This window comes from Chrysochloris asiatica, unplaced genomic scaffold (assembly GCF_000296735.1).
Source record: "Chrysochloris asiatica unplaced genomic scaffold, ChrAsi1.0 scaffold00045, whole genome shotgun sequence".
Taxonomy (NCBI): domain Eukaryota; kingdom Metazoa; phylum Chordata; class Mammalia; order Afrosoricida; family Chrysochloridae; genus Chrysochloris; species Chrysochloris asiatica.
In genome coordinates, this window is record NW_006408563.1 from 10,045,621 (window position 1) to 10,069,784 (window position 24,164).

The following is a 24,164-nucleotide window of genomic DNA, read 5'->3' on the forward strand; positions in this document are numbered from 1 at the left end:
CACTTTTACCTTGTCCCAAAGATTTTGGTTTGTTATGTTTTCGTTCTCGTTTGTTTCTAGGAACTTTGTGAGTTGACATTTTATTTCTTCTACTACTTAGTCTCACTTTTCAGCAGGGTATATTATTCAGTTTCCATGTATTTGACTTTATTTCCTTGGTCTTCCTATTGTTGATTTCTAATTTGATAGCATTGTAGTCTGAGAAGATGCTTTGTAGTATTTTGATATTTGTAAAGTTATAGAAGTTTTTTGTGTGGCCTAACACATGTTCTATTCTGGTGAATGTTCCATGTGCACTGGAAAAGAATGTGTATTGTGCTGTTGTTTGGTTGAATGCTCTGTACACATCTATGAGGTCCTGTTGGCTTATTGTGTTGTTGAGTTCTTCTATGTCTTTGTTAAGTTTCTTTCTAGTTGTTCTATCCATTTTTGAAAGTGGTGCATTGAAATTGCCCACGATTACTTTATTTTCAACTATTTCTTTCTTCATATCTATTAGAGTTTGCTTTATATATTTTGGAGCTCTTTCATTGGGAACATAGCTATTTATTATGGTTATGTCATCTTGTTCAATTGTCCCTTTAATCATGAGAAAATGTCCATCCTTATCTATTATGCCGGGTTTTGCCTTAAAGTTTATTTTGTCAGAGATTAGTACTACCATTCCTGTTTGTTTTTTATTGCAATTAGCTTGGTATATTTTTTTCCATCCTTTGACTTTTAATCTGTTTTTGTTTCTGTGTGTAAGATGTGTCTCTTGCAGACAGCATATTGAAGGGTCTTGTTTTCTTATCCATTCTGCCACCCTCCATCTCTTAAGTGATGCCTTTAATCCATTTAAATTCAGTGTAATTATCAATAGGTATGGATTAATTATTGCCATTATGGTTTGTTTTTTTTGTGTGTGTGGTGTTGCTGCTTTCTGTGTTCTGTGTGTCTTCCTTTGCTGACTTCATGCTTTTTGTGTTCTTGTGAGTTTCCTCATAGTTTTACTTTTTCCATGTTTTTCTCAGATTTTCGTTTTCTTTGTTTGTTGTGAAGTGTCAGTTTTCTTTGAGGTTACCTTATATTCTATTAACTTTTCTCTCCATTTAGTGCAGTCTATTTTATCCTGTAATCTATCTGACCTTCTCATCATCTGGATCTCTGTTCCTACATGTTTTCCTTTTTTTACATTGCAATTGTTTTGATCATAGACTGACCTCCCAGATTCTCTGAGTTTGTTCTTACAGTTTTGTTCTGTTTTTGACTCTTTCATCTGCCGATTTAGTTCTGGGAGGTGCTGCCACTTTTGTCAATCTCTGGTTGTTGTCTGTTCTTGTGGATTCTCAGTCCACAGAACTCCCTTTAGGATGTTTTATAACACATGTTTGACTTTAGAAAAATCCCTTAGCTTCTGTTTATCCTGGAATGTTTTGATTACACCGTCATATTTGATTGATAGCTTTGCTGGATGAAGGATTCTTGGTTGGCAGGGTTTTTTTTTCTTTCAGGGTTTTATATATGTCTCCCCATTGCCTTCTTGCTTGCGTGGTTTCTGCCGAGAGATCCAAACTTAATCTGACTTGCATGCCTTTTTATGTAACACTTCTGTATTCCCTAGCTGCTTTTCAGGGTTCTCTACTTGTCTTTGATTTTGGAGAGCTTGATTATGATAAGTCCCCGTGATTTTCCTTTGGGGTCTGTCCTCTTGGGGTTCGTTGAGCTTCTTAAATGTATATCTTTTCACTGTTCATAATGTTAGGGAATTTTTCTTCCAGCAGTTCTTCAACTATTTCCTTTTTGGACTTGTGTGATTCTTCCTGTTCTGTATTGCTGATACTGATAATTCTTAAGTTATTCCTCTTCATGTTGTCCAGCATGAATTTTAGACCTTTTTATCCTTTTTTTGTGTTTGCTGTTCTATCTTTGTGGTATTGAGAGCTTTGTCTTCCAGCTCACTAGTTCTGCCTTCCATTTCTTCTATTCTACTCCTTTGCCATTTCAATGTATTGTCTATTTCTGATATTCTATTATTGATTGTTTGGACCTCTTTCTGTAGGTTTTGAATTGTTTCCAATGCTGTGTCTATCTTATTTGATTGTTCCTGTAGCACTCTACTGACTTCTTCCTTATTTTTCTTAACTCCATTGTAAAGTATTTGAAACATTTTATAGTAATTTTTCTGAATTACTTCTCAGGCAATTCCAAAGCCTGCCCTCCTTCCAGAATGGAGTCCAGGTCTACCTCTAGGTCATTTGTCTCAGGCATTGTATCTTGTTTCTGGACATGTACTGATATACTTATCTGCTTTTGCTTCTTAGACATGTTTAGTGTTTATCTGTAGCCTTAATACTTAATTGATTGTATGATTTGGCATTTTTTTTAGGCTTTCTGATTGCCTCCAGGTAGATGTGATCAGGATGTGGGCTTCCCTTTTCACTCTTCTTATTACTTAACTCGAGTAACTTTCACAGGTGTTATCTGCCTCCCTGGTGTATGGCAGTTGGTATTGTTTCTTGCCTGGATTTTGGTGTTTTATACAGTGTGATTGTAGCTTGACTATATGGCACCAGTTGCTGTCTCTACTTCAGTAATATAGGGAGAGAAAGAGTCCCCCAAAGGTAAAAGGGGGAGCATAAAACAGCAAAACAAAAAACCCCCCAAAAAAGCAACAATAACAAAAGAAACCTATATCGGATACTGTATTCTGTAATCGTAGAAAGGGGAATGGAGGGAGAGAAGAAAAAAATATATCTGTAGCTTAATATGAGTATGACTTTAATGTCCTCTTTCAGGTTCTTGCCTTCAAAGGCCCTTTAATAAATTTCAAGAAGCCACTGTTGGTTTTTATGCTATACCTCAGGATTTAATTTAATTTTTGGCCTGTTTTGTTTTTAAGCTCTCTTTCCCTATCCACACCCCTTGTTTTGGCCTTTTCCCTATTAAAAAACAGCTCACGGCCGGCTCTTGGGCTGAGAGTATCTGTGCACATGCATGGCAGAAGAACCCACCAGTGGTGGGAGTGGGGGGTGTCCACTGGCTTAGACATCCCCTCTAGTCACCAGAATGGAGGTGTGCAAACAGTGGGTGGCCAATGAACAGATACAAAAAAGAAAGAAAATAGCAAAACCGACAAAGTGTATTGTCCACCTTGCTCTGAGGTTCCTGCAGCGTTGTTCTGTGGTGATCTGTTTGCTCTCCCACTTGGTCTTGCCATTTGGTCTCGCCCAAGTTGTCGCCCCCGGGCCGCAGAGGCTGGTGGATTCAAAAGTACGCAATTTCTTACTTCCGCTATAAGTTCCACTAGCTATAAGCCTGCAAACTTTTAGAATGTTCATACCTATGTGGTTCAGAGTTTTGGAGCTATGCCCTGAACTAGCTTCCCTGGTATTCTGTAGTGTTGCTGGTGAAGAATTTCACTGCACCTCTACCCTACCACCGTCAACATGATGTTAGTTTATTGTTGAGTAACTATGTCAGATTAATTTGTTTAGTGTAAAACTTAGTAATAGGACAGATGAAACAATTATTTTGCTGATTAGAATTTTTTTTTTACTGTATGTACTCTATGCTGGTGTTATGGTTTAATATCTTTTAGCATCTTAAAAATAGAGTATCATAATATTAACTCAAAAACTATAAAAAATGCATAGTTGGATGTCAGAAATGCAATGTGAGACTTCTGAACTCCTTTTAATTCCCTTGATGTCTCTGCTTGCTCTGCTCAATTTATCTCATTAGGCATTTTCTATCTACTCATTTGTCTCTTGCCTTGAATGCCCCCAGGAGAGTTTGATTCTGCTCTCAGCTTTAACAAATCTCAGAGCACCCTTCACAAATAAATCACAAAAATGATAAACCAAAGGAATATGGCTTAATTAGAAATGAAAATTTTATTGCTTAATTTAGACTGTGTTCACTTATATTAGCATATGCTTTCTCTAAGACACAATGACACATAACTGAAATTTGACTGCAAAGGAGTTGTATGATATCTTCTCTCTGTGTGTCTGCCTGTCTCTGTCTATGTCTATAATTCTAAAAGCTGCTTTCATACCAAGTTTAGAAGTCTGACTATTGCTCACAAATAACTGGTTTTCTCCTGTGAAATCTTAAATTCAGCAAGGAACTATGTAAAGAAGGGTTTTGAGTCTGTCTTTTGGTAATGATAGTTATTACTTCCTCTTATTTAAGTGTAGAAATCTCTCTGTGGACTTACAATGTACAGTGATATGAGTTGTTAAAGAAACTTAGACTGAAACACAGTGTTGGAGAAAATGAGTGTTGCAGCTGCTTTTCACCCTCTGACAGCTGGTGCCTTTAGTTAGTTAGTTATTGATTTCTGAGAAGGATTGGAAATGCCAAAGAACGGAGAGTCAAAGTGCTTTTAAAAGTCACAAGAATTGTTTCCACCTTACTGAAAAATCTAAATATGAATTTGTTTTAATTACTTGGGCAAATATTAATTATGTAAACATGTCGCTTGGTTTAGGTTGTGAGTTTGTTGCTGAATAACTGTAAGAAATTTCTTTTAGTCAAGATTCAATCTGTTTTAGTATATGTACTTTTCTGTTTTAATAAGTGTGATCTCTTGGCCAAGACCTTTCATTTTTATCTTGTTTACTCAGCCATATTTCTAATACAAGATCTAATCACTTATAATCTTAGTTTACTGTTAAGTAAATTTAATATGAAAATTATTTGTGTGCCTTCTTCATGTCTTTATTGCTAGCTGTATTGTATAAGTTTTTTTTAAAGTTCATGGAAAATGTGTATTATGAAAAATCTGTGCATGGATTTTTTTTTTTTTTTTCCTTTGCCCCCAAATAAACTCACACTGAGGCTCTCTGCTCCTGCAGAGATTTCCAGCCTCGGAAACCTGATACAAGGATGTTATGACTTGGAGCTGACTTGACAACACTTAACAACAACTTGTTAAAAAAAATGTTGTGCCCAGATCAGCTACAGACAACAGCAGAGCTGTCAATGGAAATTTTAGACAAGTGGGATCAGGATTGAGAAGCATTTCTTAAAAAGACTGTAAAGAGAGAGACGCATCCCTTTTCTAGTATGATCCTGAAGACAAAGCACAATCAAAGCAATTGCTACCAAACAGTGGCTGTGGTCCATTCAAAGCAAAAGCACAAGGCAGAGCAGAGGTGATGGCAGCGTTTTTGGGGATGTTCTTTCTCCTTGTTCACTTTCTGGAGGACCATCAAACATGTTGTTATTGTTAAGTCCCGTCAAGTTAGTTCTGACTCATATTGAACCTGGATAGGATTTGAATTTGAATTTGAATTGAACCAGGCTGGTGAGTTTGAATCACCAACCTCGTGGTCCAATACTTATTCTACAACACCCACATCTGCTTATTATGAATATGTTTTGAGAAACTTTAGCAGAGAAACACCTGGAAAAGCTTCACCAGAGTCTTTCTTCACTACAACAATGTTCCTGCTCATTCCTCTCCTCAAACAAGGGCAATTTTGCAAGAGTTTCCATGGAAAATCACTAAGCATCCCCCTTAACAGTCCTGATTTGACTCATGACTTCTTGTTACATAATCTTACAAAAATCTTTAAAAAACACATGTTTTCAGTTAATATGGAAATGGCTACATTGACTTGGTTAAATTTCCAGGACCCTCGGTTCTTTAGGAATGAACTGGTTTCATAGATTACAAGTGTCTTGAACTTGATGGAGCTTACTTAGGTTGAAACATAAAATTAATATTTATAATTTTTATCTTTTAATTCCATTTTTCCACAAATTTTTTGAAGACTCCCTGTATTTGATTTAGTATACCTGTCAGTGGCACTTAACAACAACAACAGTAAATATATAAATTTGCTTGTTGTTGTAAATGCCATAGAGTTCATTCCAACTCATGACCCAGATAGGGTTTCCGAGGAGCAGCTGGTGGATTTGAACTATCAAACTTGTAATTTGAAGTTTAGTGCTAATCCTATAGGGCCCACCAGGAGTCCTAGAAAAGCTATATTATTTTTGTTGTTGTTAAGTGCTGTTGAACCACTTCTAACTCATACCAACCCTGTATAGGATATCCAAGGAGCAGCTGGTAAGTTTGAACCACCGACCATGTGGTTCAAACCTGCCTTGCTGTCTAGTACTTACTCCACAGCTTCGTACCAAGACTCCAGAACAGCTATAGTAGGGTAGGGTAGTAATATTTTTTATACGGTGAAATCTGAGATCCAGAAGTTAATGGGATTGCCTTCTTTTCCAAGTCTTACAGGTTTTCGATCTTTGACAGGATTCAGTCTTATCATTTTCCTATTGCTCTCTATTTGTGGGATATATTTGCATTTTCTTATCTGACAAGTTTCCACCTTATAGTGGCTCTGGCATTCTCAAGTTTTACTGTATATTACTATTGCTTTAAAAAAAAAAAGAAAGAAAAGAAAAATGTTTTTTCTTTATTTGTTAGTGATGTATTCTGTAAATTTAAAAAGTAGTCTTTATTTCACATAATATGTAGTGATTATATCATTATCTTTGTATATTTTTTAAACTACAGGAAATTGCTGATAAAGATGGAAACAATAAAGTTCTCTCTTTCACTATACCTTCCTTATCTAAGCCTTCAATATACCATGAGGTAAGTAAGATTAAAAAAGTGGAATGATTTAAAGCTATATTAAGAGTTGCAAGGTCAGTTTCTTGTCAGATCTAACTATTGCTAATATGTGTATCTTTACTGATTTGCATCTTAAAAGTAGATGTTTATTGGAATACCTAAAATGGGGACGATAGCTTGCCCAGTGAAGGAGGCTTTCTCTGGAGCCTCTGCATTACATAAGACCATAGGTGAAATCTTGAAACACATCCAGAATCTTCTGAGGTGGGAAATTTCCACTTGAAAGGACTAGCAGACCAGCCTGGAGCAGCTAGAAGAATAGAAGATACTTCTTGAAAGAAAGAAAAATACAAAAACGGTAACAGCCGTCGGACTGACTACTACAAGAACAAGCAAGTTGCCCGCCTAGGAGACATCAGGCAAGCGGTCGGGGCCCCTCAAGGCAAACCCCCTTTTAAGACTAAGACTCAGTGGGAATACATGAGCAGACACGTGCTCTGACTAGTGACCAATTGGTCACCAATAAGGGGAAATAAGGGAAAAACAGGAATGAAGCTGCAAGCTAAGTCCAACCACGTTCGATAGACTCCTGTGAACCCAGGTGGAGACCTGGTTGGCTAACAATATGGCAAGACCTGGGGACTCCAGGGCCCAGAGTCAGTGACTTAGCCACAGAGGACTACAGTGGAGATTGAAGTGTCCAAGTGATAAGAAAAGAGGACATATGCACAAGAATAACGAAACTTGCAGATAATACCCACTTGACCTGCCTTCAATGACTGGATGATCAGAGCTCAACTAGAAGAAGAAAGAAGAGGAAAAAAAGAGTAATGTGATACAATTTGATGAACTTGACCTACACCTATGGATGCAGTAGCTCAAAAGAGGGAACAAATCTTTACAGCAAGGATCATTCCCACCCCTCCAAACACAGAGTAGACAGGGATGTGCAACTTGGACATTGGCTACCCAAAATGGGGGGGCTACAAAGGCAAGAAGTGACTGGCTTACAAGCTTTCAAGAGGGAGCCTGCATCCAGAGGGTGCGGAGGAAGGTAGACTCTCCACTGATAGTATCCAATCTGTCAGGGCAGGACTGATGAAAGGAGATGGGGATAGCACTCATGTGGTACAATAGTGAATAATTGCTGTCAGGACTGACTGTGAGGGTTAGAAATGTAAAGGTAGACGTTTTGTAGCAAAGGAGGGGAATGGTTGACTTTGCAGTCTAGGAGCGGAGGTCCCTGGGACCATCAAGGGAGAAGAGTAGAGTGCGGGACCCTACCCAGAGAAACAGTGACGCCAGAGATGGAAGCAGAGATGATAACATGGAGAGATGGAGCCGCTGGGAACTCTAAACCCAGAGAGGGAGAGGGGCTGTGTGCTGACAACCAGGGGGCAGGCTTGTAGGGTGTAGCATTTGGTTGGTTGATGATTCATGGAGGGGACTGTAACCATGGCAATATAAAGATATATGATAGGATGAATGTAAAGCTAATGTTCTCCCATGTAAACTATCACATAATTCACAATAAAAGTTTTTTTTTTTTTAAATAGATTTTTGCTGTTAGTGATACAGAGTTGAGGTATGTCAAGAGAGGCAGAAAGTAATTATTGGAAAATGTTTCCACTCATTCTTGTTTAATTCTTTTTATTCTTCCACCTATGTCATTTTGGGTGTTTGTATTACTCTTTTGTGTGCTTTTGAAAATGTATTTTTTAAAGTCTTTTGTGTATTGCTTTGTTGTTGTGTGCCTTGCAGTGGATTCTGACTTATAGTGCCCTATATGACAGTGTGCAGCTGCCCTCATAGCATTTCGTAGGCTGTAGTGGTTGTAGGACTCCATATGTACTGCTTAGATAGTACCTGTGTTAGCTTGATTTGTTTTTGTTAATCTTTAGGAAATTAACTATTTAGAAGAATTTAAATTGTTATATTTCAGTTTAAAAGAAGCTACTTGGTATATTCTAGTTGCTCAGTAACATTACACTTTTTATTTTGCTTATATTTTATTTGCTTGAAGAATATGAGATCATTGATAGTCATAAAGGTAACTGATGCTTGTTAAACTGAACTCCTTATACCTGCTCTCATGAAATACAATCCAGTAAGGAAATAATGTCATGACTCAAACTTCTGGTCTCTAGTGACTTTTAGTGCATAAAATTGTGAGGGGAACATTTAAAGAAACTCTACCAGTCAACTAAAATTATATTCCATGTTCCTAACTTGTATTGCTTTGTTTGTCTCATAGCTCTCTGCAGCTATTTATTTCCTTAATTAATTCCCCTAAGAACTTTGCTTTGTGTTGGAAATAGAATGCCTCAGATTTAGCCAGGACTCATTTTAGTTTACAATATTTCTGAGTTATAGATTTTAATGAATTCTTTACGTCATCTTATGATAAATGGAAGGTAGTGAAGTATTCATGAATTTGTGGTCCTGGTGTGGAACTGTAGCTGAAGCATCAGACTGCTAACTGCACGATTGGTGATTCAAACCCACCAGCTGCTCTCGGAAACAGCTCTCTCATAGAAATACAGGTTGCCATGAGTCAGGACTGACTTGGCGACACTAGCAACAACAGCAACCACTTTAGAAAAAGGAAATCAATTATGTCACTATTAACGAGATAGTTGGTCGTAGTCTTGATTTATAGCAGTTTTATTCTGTATTCTTAAACTCATATTAAAATGGATATATTTTTAACCTTTAGCTTTTTCACTAACTTTTCTTATTTTCCTTCCTACATATAGAGTCATTCTATAGTCTTTTCAAAATAAAGCAATATATTTTGAGTTTTATATAATTTCCCAAAGGAATTTATGTAACTTGGAACTTGCAAAGGTTTTGAAAGAGAATGGTCTGAAATTGCTTTTTGTTAGAACATAGTTTTGTTTAAAATTAAATATCATTATGTAATACAGATTTTTACCTCGTTTTAGAAACACTGTTTCATACTTTGCTTTATTTTCACAGCCCTCAACAATTGGATCCATGGCTTTAACAGAAGGGGCATTGTGCCAGCATGATCTCCTCAGGGTTGTTTATTGTGATCTTCATCCTCAGAGGGAAACATTCACAGCACAGAACCGGTAATGGTCAGAACTCTAGACTGTAATGAGTGTGAATTTCTGCCTAGGAGTTGAGGATAATTTCTTCAGTTAAAGTTTGGTATGCAAGGAAGCAAACAGTTAAATACAAAAGTGTTGGCTTAAAGTTAGCCAAACCAGAGTTCATGTTCTATCACTGCAGGTTTTAAGCTTGCCCTTTCAGGTGCCGTGTTTTCTTTGTGGAATAGGATTAATGGCAGAGCCTGTCTATCCTGATAGGCATGGTAATTGTGAGGAATAATAAGTTGGTGCCAGAAACATGCTTAGTACAGTACTGGACTACTGGTTTTTTGTTGTTTGTATTTTTTATTGTGAATTGGGTGAAAGTTTACAAAGCACATTGGTGTTCTATTCAGTAATTCATGCCCATTTTGTTTAATGTCATTGATTGATTTGTTTCATGTAACATCACTCATCCCATTTCTACCCTGTATTGGTCATTATCATTCCTCCTTTCCTAGTCCTTTCTGCCTTCTAAACTTTGTCCTTGGGCAAATACTGTCCTTTTGATTTCAAATGATTGATTGTTCTAAGGAGTGCATACCTCCCTAGTATTACTGTTCACCTTATACACCTTTGTATTATTTGAGTGAAAATTGAACCACAGGATTGACTTCAATTCCAGACCTGATGGATGACTAAGTGCCACATCTGTGGGTTCCACCTATCTAAGCAGTATGCCTGGTGGTTGTTGTTTTTTATGATTTTGAGTTTTCTTCCATATTTCGGTCTCACTTTATACAGGACCTTCTAATATGATCCCTTTCAGAGAGGTCCATAGTGGCAGCCGGCTACCATCTAGTTCTTCGGATCTCAGGGAATGGAAACTGAGGTTTGTGTGTGGTCCATTGAACTAATTGTTTCCATGCATCTTTGATTTCTTCCCTGCTCTTTGCTCAGGACAGGGAGAGACTAATCGTTGCACCTTAGATGATGATACTAATATTCTGTATATGCTCTTTTATGTTGTTGTTGTTAGGTGCTTACAAGTCAGTTCCGACCCATAGCGACCCTGTATAGGGTTTCCAAGGAGCAGCTGCTGAGCTTGAACTGCGAACCTTGCATTACCCCACAGCGCCACGCCAGGACTCCATGCTCTTTTATATTCATAGTACAATAGTATTCTTACCACATTGGTTATGTTACCATTTAGGGATAGATCATAGGATCAAGCCAGTTAATATTGTCATTTGCCATTGATTGACTGCTTCAACTTGTAAAACTGGATCTTCTTATATTTCTTCCCAATATGATACAGAAGTCAGTCACTTCCCTTTTATCTTTACTCGTTCTTAGGGAAATTTTAGTGATTGCCCTTTGTTAGCCAGCAGGGTAGTGTATAAGATTTGGGAAGAGAAAGCTTTATCCCAATCTAAAATATCAGTTAAATTTTTTCCTATAGAGTTATGTTAATTTAATCAAAGCATTCTGTATTCTGTAACATAACATTTATATTAGAATAAAGGTTTCGTAAGTATAGTTTATGGAGTCCTGGTGTGGAGCTGTGGGTTAATGTGCTGGACTGCAAAGTCAGTTTGAACTGTAAAGTTAGCAGTTCGAGTTCACCAGATGCTCCTTGGAATCCCTCTGGGTCAGAAGTGACTCAACGGCACTAAACAACAAGTGTAGTCTGTAGAGTAGCTTGCATAACAAATCATATGTTTATCTGGTTTCTTTTTGTTTTCTAATATATACTTTAAAAGTATACCTTTGTAAATTTAAAATAAGACCAGGTGTAAGGTGAAAATATACAAGGTTATAAAGGAAATCAAGGTGTCTTGTTCCTTTTAATCACCCATTCCCACTCCTCAAGGTTAAATGTGTAGCAGTCTTTTATATATCCTTCCAGAAAGTTTTGGTGCATGCAAAAATATATACTCAGCCATTAAACACATGAGATTCGGTGTACATAGTATTCTACTACTTGCTTTTTTCACTAAGAATTGAGTTTGGTCATCTTTTTCTAACAGCACAGAGAAATCTCATTCTTTTTAATGACTGCTTAGCATTCCATTGTATATTTGGAATCAGTTTTTAACTACTCCTGGTGTAGCACAGTGGGCTAATGTGCTGGACTGCGAAATCTCTTTAAACCACAAGGCCAGCCGTTCAAGTTTACCAGCTACTCCTTGGAAACCCTATACAAGGTTGCTGTGGATCAGAACTGACCCGATGGCACTTAACAACAACAACACATTGAATAGAATTTAGATTGTATTTTTCTGCTGTTATTAACATTGCAAGGAATACTTTTTTGTGTGCCTGTAGCTATTTGCGTAAGAGCACAAAAGTATCTGAAGGATATGGTGAAATGGCTGTGCAAAAGAATGTGTTTTTGAGTCAATATTGCCAATTTTTTTTCAAAAACACACCAATTTAATTTCACATCTATTTTCTCATTTTAACCCAGAATACTTAATAGATTTTTTAGTCTTTGCCAATGTGATAGTTAAAAACTGGTACCACACTTTGCATTCCTTTATGACTGAGCTTGAGCTTTTTAATGCATCAATTCATTAATTGTTTCTGTTGACCTGTGAAATTGTCTGTTCATGTCCTATATCCATTTGTCTATTGAGCTATGTATTTTTTTCGCTATGTATTTTTTTAATTGAATATAATTCACATAATCATAAAACTTACCCTTTAAAGTATACCATTCAGTGGTTTTTAGTATATTTGCATGGTTGTTCATTCACCACCATCACCATCTAATTTTCATGACCTTAAAAATAAAAATCCTGTAACTGATAACAGTTATTCCCCTTCCTCCTTACCCCCAATTCCTGCTAACTTTAAATCTGCTTTCTAGCACTCTAATTTTGCCTGTTTTTATTACCTACAATTGGCATCATATAGCAAACACAGAGCATTTTGTGTCAGGTTTATTTTGCTTAACATAATATTTTCAAGACTCATCTAGGTTGTAACATATACTTTATTCCTTTTTAAGGCTAATTATGAGGGTAAGAGTATTCCAGTTCATATGTGCACAGATTTATTTGAAACAAAACATGTTTAAACATCTCTGAGATAAGTGGATGTTTGCAAACAAGTCCTCTCAGTAATAACATTTGTTGTAGTCTCATTTGTTGTTTTTGTGAAATGCCATCAAGTCGATTCCGACTCATAGCAACCCTGTATAGGGTTTCCAAGGAGGAGCTGGTGAGCTTGAACCACTGACCTTGCAGTTCAAACGACTTAGTCTCATTAGAGTGCCTTAAAAAAACACTCTTAATGCCACGGGGGAAAAATATTTTGAGTTCTGAGCTGATAACAATTTGGGAAACAGCTTGTGTCGTCCCTAATTATTGAAACTTTGCAACAACCTTACAGGAATGCTGCCCCACACAAAACAGTAGTTTTTAGATGGATCAAGCATTTTAAGAAATTTTGGAAAGACCTCAAAGATTAACTCCAGGTAGGGGCATCAGCTCTGAAGATTATAGTGATTTCTTAGAAATTCCCAAAGGATAATCTTGATGGATTTTCTTGACGGACACAGGATAATCACAGAGGCTTATTATAAAAAAGTTATAAGAAAATTGAAAACTGCATTGGTGAGAGACAACAAAACAAAACAGGAAGGTTGTGCCAAGAAATTTTTTCTCCATTGCGATAATGCACCTGCTCTTTCTCCAAGGGTAGGAAGAGCTATCCTACAAGAATTTCATTGGGAAAACTTACTCATCCACACTGCAGCCCTGTTTTTGTCTCTTAAGATTTCTTTTTGTTCCCCATACTCAGAGAACATTGGAAAGGGAAAATTTGAGTTCCTCAAGGATGTCAAAACTGCTGTTTTGATATGATGTATTTCAAAAGCACAGAAATCTTTGGAGAAAGGCTTGAGAGAAGGATATACCACCTTCAAAATTGTATAGACACAGATGGGAAGGATATGTTAGAAATAATAGTGTCACTTGTTGATATTTTTGTTTAATCAAGTTTCTATGATTTTTGTAGCAGACTTTTTTTTTTTTTTACGTTGTGAATTATATGATAGTTTACATGAGAGAACTTCAATTTTACATTCATTCCATCATATATCATTTCATTGCCATGGTTCCAATCCCCTCCATGCATCATCAACTGACCAAAGGGTATACCCTACAAACCCGCCCCCTACACTCTTCCCCCTCCCCCCAGTCCTCAGCACACAGTCCCTCTCCCTCTCTGGATCCAAAGTCCCCAGCCACTTCATCACTGCACATTATCGTCTCTGTCTCTATCTCAGGCATTTTTGCTTCTCTGGGTAGGGTCCCATTCTCAGCTCTTCTCCTTTGATGGTCCCAGAGACCTCTGCTCCTAGACTGGAGAATTAATCACTCCCTTCCTTGCTACAAAACATCTGCCTTTGCATTTCCAACCCTCATAATCAGTCCTGATAACAATTGTTCACTAAAGTATCACAAGTGACCCATCTGTATTTCATTTAATCAGCTCCGCCTAGACAAATTGGATAGTACTTACTGGAGATTCTGCCTTCCTCCATGCCCCCGAGCTCTAGGTTCCCTCTTGAAAGCTTGTAAGCTAGTCACTTCTTGCCTTTGTAGCTCTCCCCTCCCCCAATTTGGGTATCCAATGTCCAAGTTGCCCATCTTTGTCTACTCTGTGTGTGGAGGGGGTGGGAATGTTTCTTGCTGTGAGGATTTGTTCCTTCTTTTGAGTCACTGCATCCGTAGGTGTAAGTCAAGTTCATCAAATTGTATCAGATCACTCTTTTTTTCCTCTTCTTTCTTCTCCTGGTTGAGCTCTGATCATCCAGTCGTCCGGTCCGGGTCACGTGGGTACCATCTGCAAGTGTGGGTGTTCTTGTGCACATGCCATCTCTTCCCATCAGCTGGTAGCTCCACTCTTCACTTGAGTCCTCCGTGGCCACGTCACTGACTCTGGGCCCAAGAGTCCCCAGGTCTCCTTACACTGCTTGCCAACCAGGTCCCCATCTGGGTCCACAGAAGCCCACCGAACATTGTAGGGCTTAGCTTGCTGCTTCATTGCTGCTTTCACCCCACTTCCCCCTATCATTAATGCGTGTGGTCACCAATCAGAGCGTGTATTTCCGTTGAGTCTTAGTCTTGGAAGGGGGTTTGCATTGAGGGGACCTGACCACTTGCCTTGATGTTTCCTGGGTATAGCAGTACTTTTTGTCTTAAATTTATATATCCTATTGTACAGATATGAACTATCTGTTCCTCAGTTAATGGAACAGATGGTTGATTTCCACTTTTTGGCAACATAAATAGTAAGTTTGCTATGAATGTTCATGCACAAGTTTTTGTGTGACTTTTTTTTTTTCCAATTCTATGGGCTATAGAACTACGAGTAGAATTGTTACGTCAGATAGTCAACTTTGTGTAACTTTTTAAAGAACTGCCAAACTGTTTTCCAGATTGGTTGCACCATTTTACATTCTCATGAGCAATTCATAAGGGATCCTCCACATCTGTACCAACACTAGTTATGGTCCAGCCTTTTATTGTAGTCGTTTTATTGTTGTTATGTCAAGTTTATTCTAACTCATAGGGATCTATATAACTGCCCACATCTGGTGGATTCAAACTGATGACCTTTTAGTTGGCAGCGTAGCACTTTTAACCGTTGTGCCACTGAGGTTCCTTGTAGTCATTTTGGTGTGAAGTAGTATCTTATTGGGCTATAATTTTGGTTTTGATTATGTGTTTTTACTTTTTATTTAGTCAACTATGTCCGGAATATGTATGTATATATGTACATTTGAAAGTTAAATAAGTATTAACTCTGCACGGTTTACTTTTTAAAAACTATAATCTCTACCTCTTCCTCCTCTCCATTTACTCTTCCTCTGTTATAAAGGCTCTGAATTCTTTTAACTATTGGTTCTCAACTGGGAGCAAGAGAACATTGGCAATGTCTAGAGTCAAAACTGCTATATAGCCTACAAGAGCAGTCAAAACTGCTGTATATCCTACAAGAGCAAGACAATTCCCCAAAACAATTACTCAGTCTAAATTGTCAATAGTGGCAAGGTTGTTAAATCCTACTTTTAACTGGTTCTTTTGGTGTTTTAGTTTTGAGCATTATGTAATAATTTCTATGAAAAATTTGGGAGTCCTGGTGTGGCACTGGACTGCTAAACATAAGGTCCGCGATTCAAATCCACCAGCTGCTCTTCAAAAACTACACAGAGTTACTGTGATTGGGACCTGACTCAACAGCACTTAACAACCACGTGAAAAATAAGGAGTCTTTATGGAGTCCTGATGTGGTACCATAGGATGAACTACTAGACCATAAGATTGTCTTGAACTGCAAGGTCGGTGGTTCAAACCGACCAGCTGCTCCTCAGAAACCCTTTACAGTGTCGCTATGAGTTAAAACCAACTTGACAGCACCGAACAATGGCACAGTTACTGACTGGCATTCCAACTCACCAGCCTATCCACAAGAGAAAGATGTGGCAATCTGCTTCCTAAAAGGTTGATAGCCTTGGAAACACTATGGGGCAGTTTTACTCTATTCTGTAGGGTTGCTATGAGTTGGAATTGACTCAAGGGCAATGGATTTGGTTTTGGTTTTTAATGAAAACGAAAAATGTAGCTCTTTTCTTTCCCCATTCTTCTATTTTCTCAGTATAATTGTGGAAAACTCATTTTTCAGATTTATCATTATTATGAATCACCATATAAGCTATACAGAGCTGAGTTTTGTAGTTAAGTAGGATTATTTTCCTTTCCTTCATTCTTTTTGTTTTCCTTATAGTTTGTAATGACCCTTTTTTGTTGTTGTTTGTGGGATTTTTTTGGCTTTATTTTATGCTTTGTAATTCACTGCTCCCACCAAACTTTCTCCATCAGTTGTCTAAATCTCCTTTTGATATCTTTATTCAAATCCGTTTCTCTATCAGTCTTGGCTTCCTGAAAAAGGTGCTCCTGGAATCTGTGACTAACAGGCTTCAATTTGGACTATTCTTTTACCCTTTTTGCTTTGTGTAGAGTTATCATCTTGGCATCTCCTTTCACTATTATCTGGGAGTTATCTTTGTCTTTTTTTTTTTTTTTTGTATGGATGTGCTGTTTTCTGTACCTCTATGTCTGTTATTTTTTTGCCTATTGCTCTGAAGTTTCTCAGTGATATTTCTTGGTATGGTTTTATTTTATCTGTTGTTTGAAGCAGTAGGTGAACTTTTGTCATTTGAAAACTTATATCCTTCAGATCAGACTGGAAAATTTTCTTGATTTATGTTTGTAGTTTGGTCCTTGTTTTACCCGTTCCTTCTGTAGCTTTCACCATTCTGTATGTTGAGTCTCTTGGAACGGTTTTCTTTATCTCCCACTTGCCAGCTAGTTGTCCCCTAACTTTACTTTCTGTGATATTTTCTCAGCTTTATCCACCAATTAACTTGAGCTTTAATTTCTGTTGTTTTTCTGTCCAGAAGCTTTTGTTTTGTTTTGCTCTCTGGATGGTCTTTTTAAATAGGAACCTGTTAAAAACAACAGTATCTTCTCTTACAGTTTTGAGAATATTCTGGTATTGCGTGATAGAGTAAGTATTGAATTACTAACCACAAGGTTGGTGATTCAAACCCATCAACTGCTCCTTGGAAACCCTATACAGGATCACAGTGATTTGGAATCGACTCCAAGGCACTTAACAACTATGCTAGTTTGCTTTATTCAGAAGTAGTCATGTGCTTAGTTCCCTTCCCTTTCTCCATTCTGCTTTGGAAAACTGGAGCTTCTGGAAGGATTAAAGACAGTTTATTCCTGGCAGCCACCAATTTTGTTTTGTTTTTCTTAGTATACTCAGATTCCTCCAAATTGCCTTTTTTACTGTTGTTTATTTTGTTTTCTCTTTTTCATGTTAATGGAGTGCCTCAGATATATGCTAATCTCCCCCCCTCCCCACTCCATGTTTAATGCGTAGGGGATTAAAAAGCTGATGAGAATCTCTGATCATGTTCATAGAGCTAGTTGACGATAAAGTTCACTATAGAGTGATCTCACCAGACCATTCAGTTGGGGAACTTCCCAAGCCCCTCTCTTTAAGTCTGTCTTCAGGTAGTCAAATTACCTAGAAAAAACTCTTGTAGTCCTTTAATAGATAGAGGGCTTGCTGCTAGCATTCTAGCGCTCATATGGGGAAAAAGAGCTTGAGGTCCCAATATCCAATAAGACACATACTTCATTTAATCTTGCTGTTTTCAGTATAGTGCCCTCCAGTCCCTGCTTTGTTTGGTGGCTGCCAGGTGTAAATGGTCTTTTATCCTTCCAGAACTTCTAGTCTTTTACCTGCTGCATGGAGAAAGGGGAGGAATCTGAGCATCTGCAGCTTCTGAGTAAGACTTTTGACTCAATTATTTCATTTTGAAATAATTTCAGATGTATAAAAAGAGTGCCAAAAATAATATAGAGTTTTCCATATACCTTATCTCCCATGTAGGGGAAGATTTTTGGAAATACAACTCCTGGACTTTGCCCTGGAGATTCTAATTAGATTGGTTCATGTTGAGACATAGAACTCTGTGTTCTGAAAACACTCCTTAAATAGCTGCAATGTGCATCCAGATTTGGGAGCCACTTTCTTAGTGTTTGTAAAGACTAGAGAAACACTTACTTACTAACTCAATAATTGCTTGTTGAGTAATTTTAATGTAGCTGACACTGTGCTGAGCATTAGTGATAAAGGTGAATAAATGAGTCCTACGGTTTTGTGAGTATTGTGAAATGGGTGAGATAGAAGAACTAGGATTCAGCAACATAAATGCTAGGTTTAAGCACACAGATGAGGTAACAGCTCCCTTCACGTGGAAGAATTAAGAACAACTTAATGACTGAGGTTAAAATTTGAGCCAGTACTTGAAACCTTAGAAGTTTCCCATGTGAAAAAGCATATTCAATAAATTGAAAATTAACAATTAATATAACATGCAAGTAAAATTGTATTGAGATCATTCAAAAACAGTTGCCAGCAGTACATCGACAGGGACTGCCAGAAATTCAAGCTGGGTTCTGGAATTAAAGATATCATTGCTGATATCAGATGGATTTTGGAGAAAAGAAGAGAATACCAGAAAGATGTTTATTTGTGTTTTATTGACTGTGCAGAAACATTCGAGTATGTGGATCATAATAAATTATAAATAGCATTACAAAGAATGGGAAGTCTAGAACACTTCATTTTGCTCCTGTAGAATCTGTACATAGACCAAGAGGCAGTTCAGACAGAACAAGGGGATACTGCGTGGTTGAAAAACCAGAAAAGGTTTGCATCAGGGTTGTATATTCTCACGATATGTATTCAATCTGAGCAAATAATCCAGGAAGCTGGACTATATGAAGAAGAGTGTGGCATCAGGATTGGAGGAAGACTCATTTAATAACCTGCAATAAGTAGCTGATACAACCTTGCTTGTTGAAAGCAAAGAGAACTTGAAACACTTTAGATGAAGATCAAAGAATACAGTCTTAAATTTGTATTACACCTCAATACATAACAAAATTCTGCATAACTGGACCAATAAGTAGCATCTTGATAAAACAGAAAAATTGAAATTGTCGAGGATTTCATTTTACATGGCTACGCCAATGCACATGGAAGCAGCAGTCAAGAATTCAAACAGTATATTACATTGGGCAGATATGCCACAAAAGATACCAGCTTGAATGTTAAGGTGTGCCTGGCCCAAACTACAGTATTTTCCGTTGCTTTATATGTATGTGAAAGCTGGACAATGAATAAGGAAGACCAAAGAAGGACTAATGCCTTTGAACTGTGGTCCTAGTGAAGAATATTGCCTATGGATTGAAGAATGAACAAATTTGTCTTGGAAGAAGTGCAGCCACAATGCTCCTAGGAAGTGAGGATGATGAGACTTCATCTCTCATACTTTGGACATGTTGCCCAGTCCCTGGAGAGAGACATCAAGCTTAGTAAAGGGTCAGCAAAAAAGAGGAAGACCCTAAACAAGATGGATTGATACAGTGGCTGCAACAGTAGACTCAAACATAGCAACCATTGTGAGGATGGCATAGAACTTGACAGTGTTTCATTCTGTTGTGTGGACAGTTGCTATGAATCAGAAATGAATTGGTAGCACCTAACAACTCTGGTCGTGTATTGGTTATGGGTTGGGCCACTAAGCTCAAGATCAGCAGTTTGAAACTACCAGTCGTTCTGTGGGAGAAAGATGAGGTTTTCTGCTCCTATAAAGATTTATAGCCTCAGAAACCCTGTACAGGGTCACTATTAGTTGCAACAGACTCCACAGCACATCACCACCGCCGCCAACAAAAACAATAAGAAACAGCATGCATAAAAACAAGGAGTTATGAAGGGTTGTGGTTATATTTATAAAGTGGTAAGAAGATGGCTGGTAGACGGTGGAGGGAATTAAGGGTGAAAAAGTATGTTGCGGATGGACTTCATATAACGAGTTAGCATTTTTTCATGCAGTCAGTAGGAAGGTAGTGGGCTTCAGGAGATAGGAGAGTGATCTGTTCCGGCATGATGGGGTTTTTTTTGTGTATGTTAAAGAAATTATAGGTGACAGCAAGAGATGACCTGTGATGAGTATGGAAAGGGTAAACATTGAGGAAGGTGTGACAGTATCTGATAAGAAATCATGAAGGTCAGTAGGAAAGCATGCGTTGCTGTTAAAACCATTCAGGGAATAAATCATTTCTTATAGTCTGTAGTAGAAATAATTCTTTATAATGGTTTTTTCTTGTGTTTTGTTTTTTTCTAGGTTTGAAGTCCTGAGTTTTCTCATGCTGTGCTATAACTCTGCTATTGTGTATATGCCTGCCTCATCATACCAATCCCTTTGTCGGATGGGCTCCAGGTAAGAAGAGCAGTTAGCATTAGCCTTCATTTTCATTCAGTTATTTAACAAATGAATATTGAGCACATTTCTGTTCTAACTTCTAGTGATATAGTAGTAGACTTAATGAAAATGTTTTTAGTATTCAAGAATTATTTTCTAGCTGAATATTAAGTTAAACCAAGACATCCATGTTTAGGGTAGCGTAGTGGTTACGAATCGGGCTGCGAACCTTAAGGTCAGCGGTTCGAAACTACCAGCCGCTCCGCGGGAGAAAGATGAGGCTTTCTACTCCCGTAAAGATTTACACCCTCGGAAACCCTGTACAGGGTCGCTATGAGTCGGAACTGACTCGACGGCACTCAACAACAACAACAACAACAATGTACCTGAGAGTCCGGATATGGTGCTGTAGGGTAAGCACTGGACTGCAATATTGGTTTAAACTGCAAGGTCAGCAGTTCAAATTCACCAACTGCTCCTCAGAAACCTTATACAGGGTCGCTGTGAGTCAGAACCGACTCAACGGCACTTCACAGCAACACGATGTACTGGAAGGAGCTCTAGTGGCCTGACGGTTAAGCATTCGGCTGCTGATTGCAAGGTCAGTGATCAGACTCCACAGGCGAAAGATGTGGCAGTGTGCTTCCATAAAGATTGACTCTGTCCTTTAGGGTCACCATGAGTCAAAATGAACTAGATGGCAGTGGGTTATCGTGTACCTAATCATTCCCTGGATACCAGTTGTCTTGCATCATTGTGAGTCATATGTATACAGTCTTAAGGAATGTAAACCTCTCCTAAAATTTCTGTATACATTTCACAAGTTACTCTTTTTGTGCTAGATTAAAAAATAAAGGCAATAGCACCAATCATCTATTTCATTTGTGTGTATATATTCTTTAGATTATAATATTCACTAAATCAGAATTTCTAACAATTTGGACATACCTGGGCTGAAATGCAAATTCCCATTATACATAGAAAAAGAAAGTTAAGTAATAAAAATTAGTTTGAGGACAAAAACTGTTTGGCATCAAAGAATTTCAGCAAATTTAGTGACTTAAAACAGTTCGATTTCTGTGTGTCAGGAACCCTGGCATGACTTAGCAGGAGTCGCTGCTTAGGGTCTCACAAGGCTGCAGTTAAGATTATCAACTGAAACTGCAGTCTCATCTGAGGTTCAGTTGGAGAAGGATATACTTTTGTTGGCAAGAATCAGTTCCTTGTAGTTCTAGGACTGAGGACTCCAGCTCTTGCTCACTGTGTGCCAAAGACCATGATCAGTTCCTTGCCATACAGCCTTCCAAAATTAGTCAGCCTATAGTATCACATAATCACATACACGTAACATTCTGTCACCTTTGCCATATGCTGTTGTTGGAAGTAATTCACAGTTTCCACTCATACTCAGGGAGAGGCGATGATAGCAGGGTGAAAAAATATCAAGAGGTGTGGAAATCTTTGGGATCATGGTCTGCTCACCAAAAATGCATTGCTCAATTCCTATGCTACTTACTATGTTACAGAGAAGAAGGTTCCACAAAGACTCCCAAGCCCAGAAGGTTGCTATGAGTCGGTTCAGTTCAGTGGAAGGGAGTTAGGGGTTTGGTATGTGATTAATGACTAACAGAGTTCATGACTGTAAAGTAGAATGTGTTTTCAAGATAATACACTATTTAAGCATTTAACACTTACCTGTTGTTGTTGTTGTTGTTATGTGCCGTGGTGGAGTTGGTTCCGACTCATAGCGACCCTATACAGGATTTCCAAGGCTGTAAATCTTTATGAGAGCAGAACACCTCATCTTTCTCCCGCGGAACAGCTGGTAGTTTCAAACTGCTGACCCTGAGGTTCGCAGCCCAATTCGTCACCACTATGCTACCAGAGCTCCTTACACTTACCTATTGTTGTTGTTAAGTGCCGTCGAGTCGGTTCCGACCCATAGCGACCCTGTACAGGGTTTCCGAGGGTGTAAATCTTTACGGGAGTAGAAAGCCTCATCTTTCTCCCGTGGAGCGGCTGGTAGTTTCGAACCACTGACCTTAAGGTTCGCAGCCCGATTCGTAACCACTATGCTACCAGAGCTCCTTACACTTACCTATTGTTGTTGTTGTTATGTGCCATCGAGTCTTTTCCGACCCATAGTGACCCTGTAACAACAGTTAACTCACTTTCTATGGTTCTTATTCCCATTCCACCCCCTTTCCCATCCCTTCTCACCTTTATCCTTAGCTAAATGCTTCCCTTTTTGTCTTAAATAGTCGACCATTCCACATTCCACAGTGAGCTATTCCCCACCCCGCCTATATACTAATCTACTGCTTATCTGAAAATTGGACTACAAGTGTAAGTTCTGTTCGAGGCCCATAGTCTTAGGTTCCTTCAGTCTTTCTGACCAATAATCCCTGTCTTATTTTATGGTTTTGAGTTTTGTCCCACATTTTCTCACACTCTATCCAGGACCTTCAAAGTAATCCCTTCAGAGTAGTTGGTCATGGCAGCCAGGCATCCCCTAGTTCTGGTCTCAGTCATGGTGACTGATATTCACAGCTTCCATCAGTCCATTGGACTAGTTGATTCGAAGCATCTTCAGTACTCATCACCTTTCTTTCTTCCACACATGAAGAGACCAATCATTAGATGACTGTTCATCAACTTTTTAAGATCCCAGTTGCTACTCACCAAAGTAGGATGTAAAATATTGTCTAAAGAGCAAATCAATTTTCTTTTCAACAGTTCATATATATTTTGCTTCATGGCATTGATTGCAGACCCCACAATATAACATCACTCATCCCCCTTCCACCTTGTGTTTCCCATTTTATTCCTCCTCCTTTCGTAGCCCTTAATGAGATGAATGATAAAGGGTTGCTTTATGGTACTTTTATCAAAGGTGACCTCTCAGACAGTATTTTTACATTTTACTTTATTTACTTTGAGATTTCTATATCTCTGTGGTGGTATTTGAGTGATGTGATGCTCTGTAGGATTAGCACGGGACTGCTAATCACAAAGTTGGTGGTTAAGGTCCGCCAGCTGTTCCACAGAAAAAGCTTTCTACTGCCGCAAAGATTTGCAGCCTCAAAAACCGTATATAGGGTCATTGTGAGTTGGAATTAATTTAAAAGCACTTAACAACAATGTGCAGTGGGGGTGCAAGCAAAAAGCTGTTTTATTTAATGAATCAGGAAATCACACATGGTAAATACTGTCCTTTCCTAGGGTGTGTGTTAGTGGGTTTCCACGACAACACGACAAACAATGGAAAGAACTCTGTGGTCGAATAGTATTGGATCCTGAATTTATGGTGCAACTTCTCACAGGGGTCTATTATGCCATGTAAGTAGTGGGAATTTGAAATTGTATTAATCCTCCTTAATGTTTGGGAACTGTTTTAAACATTTCTCATTCTGCCAGAAAAGGCACACATAGACACTGCATATACACCTGCTACATAATGAACCCATTATTTTATTTTTCTAATATGGACTTCTTTTGTTGTTGTTGTTGTTGTTGTTGTTGTTAGGCACCATCGAGTTGGTACCGACTCATAGTGACCTTATGCACAGCAGAACAAAACACTGCCTGATCGAGGGCCAACCTCACTACTGTTGCCACGCTTGAGTCCATCAATGCTGCCACTTGGCCAATCCATCTCGTTGGGGGCCTT

The 24,164-nt window shown here is 38.3% G+C and overlaps 1 protein-coding gene across 1 annotated transcript in view; it reads left to right on the top strand.

Annotated features, from left to right (window-relative positions):
- The window catches only part of LOC102841965 (protein FAM126B-like), a 58,889-nt gene that overhangs the window by 18,967 nt on the left and 15,758 nt on the right, over positions 1 to 24,164 (top strand). The window contains exons 4-7 of the mRNA XM_006861988.1: positions 6,521 to 6,601; positions 9,560 to 9,675; positions 20,417 to 20,512; positions 23,717 to 23,833. Of these exons, the coding sequence (XP_006862050.1) occupies positions 6,521 to 6,601; positions 9,560 to 9,675; positions 20,417 to 20,512; positions 23,717 to 23,833 (410 nt within the window). The remainder of the gene's footprint in view (positions 1 to 6,520; positions 6,602 to 9,559; positions 9,676 to 20,416; positions 20,513 to 23,716; positions 23,834 to 24,164) is intronic.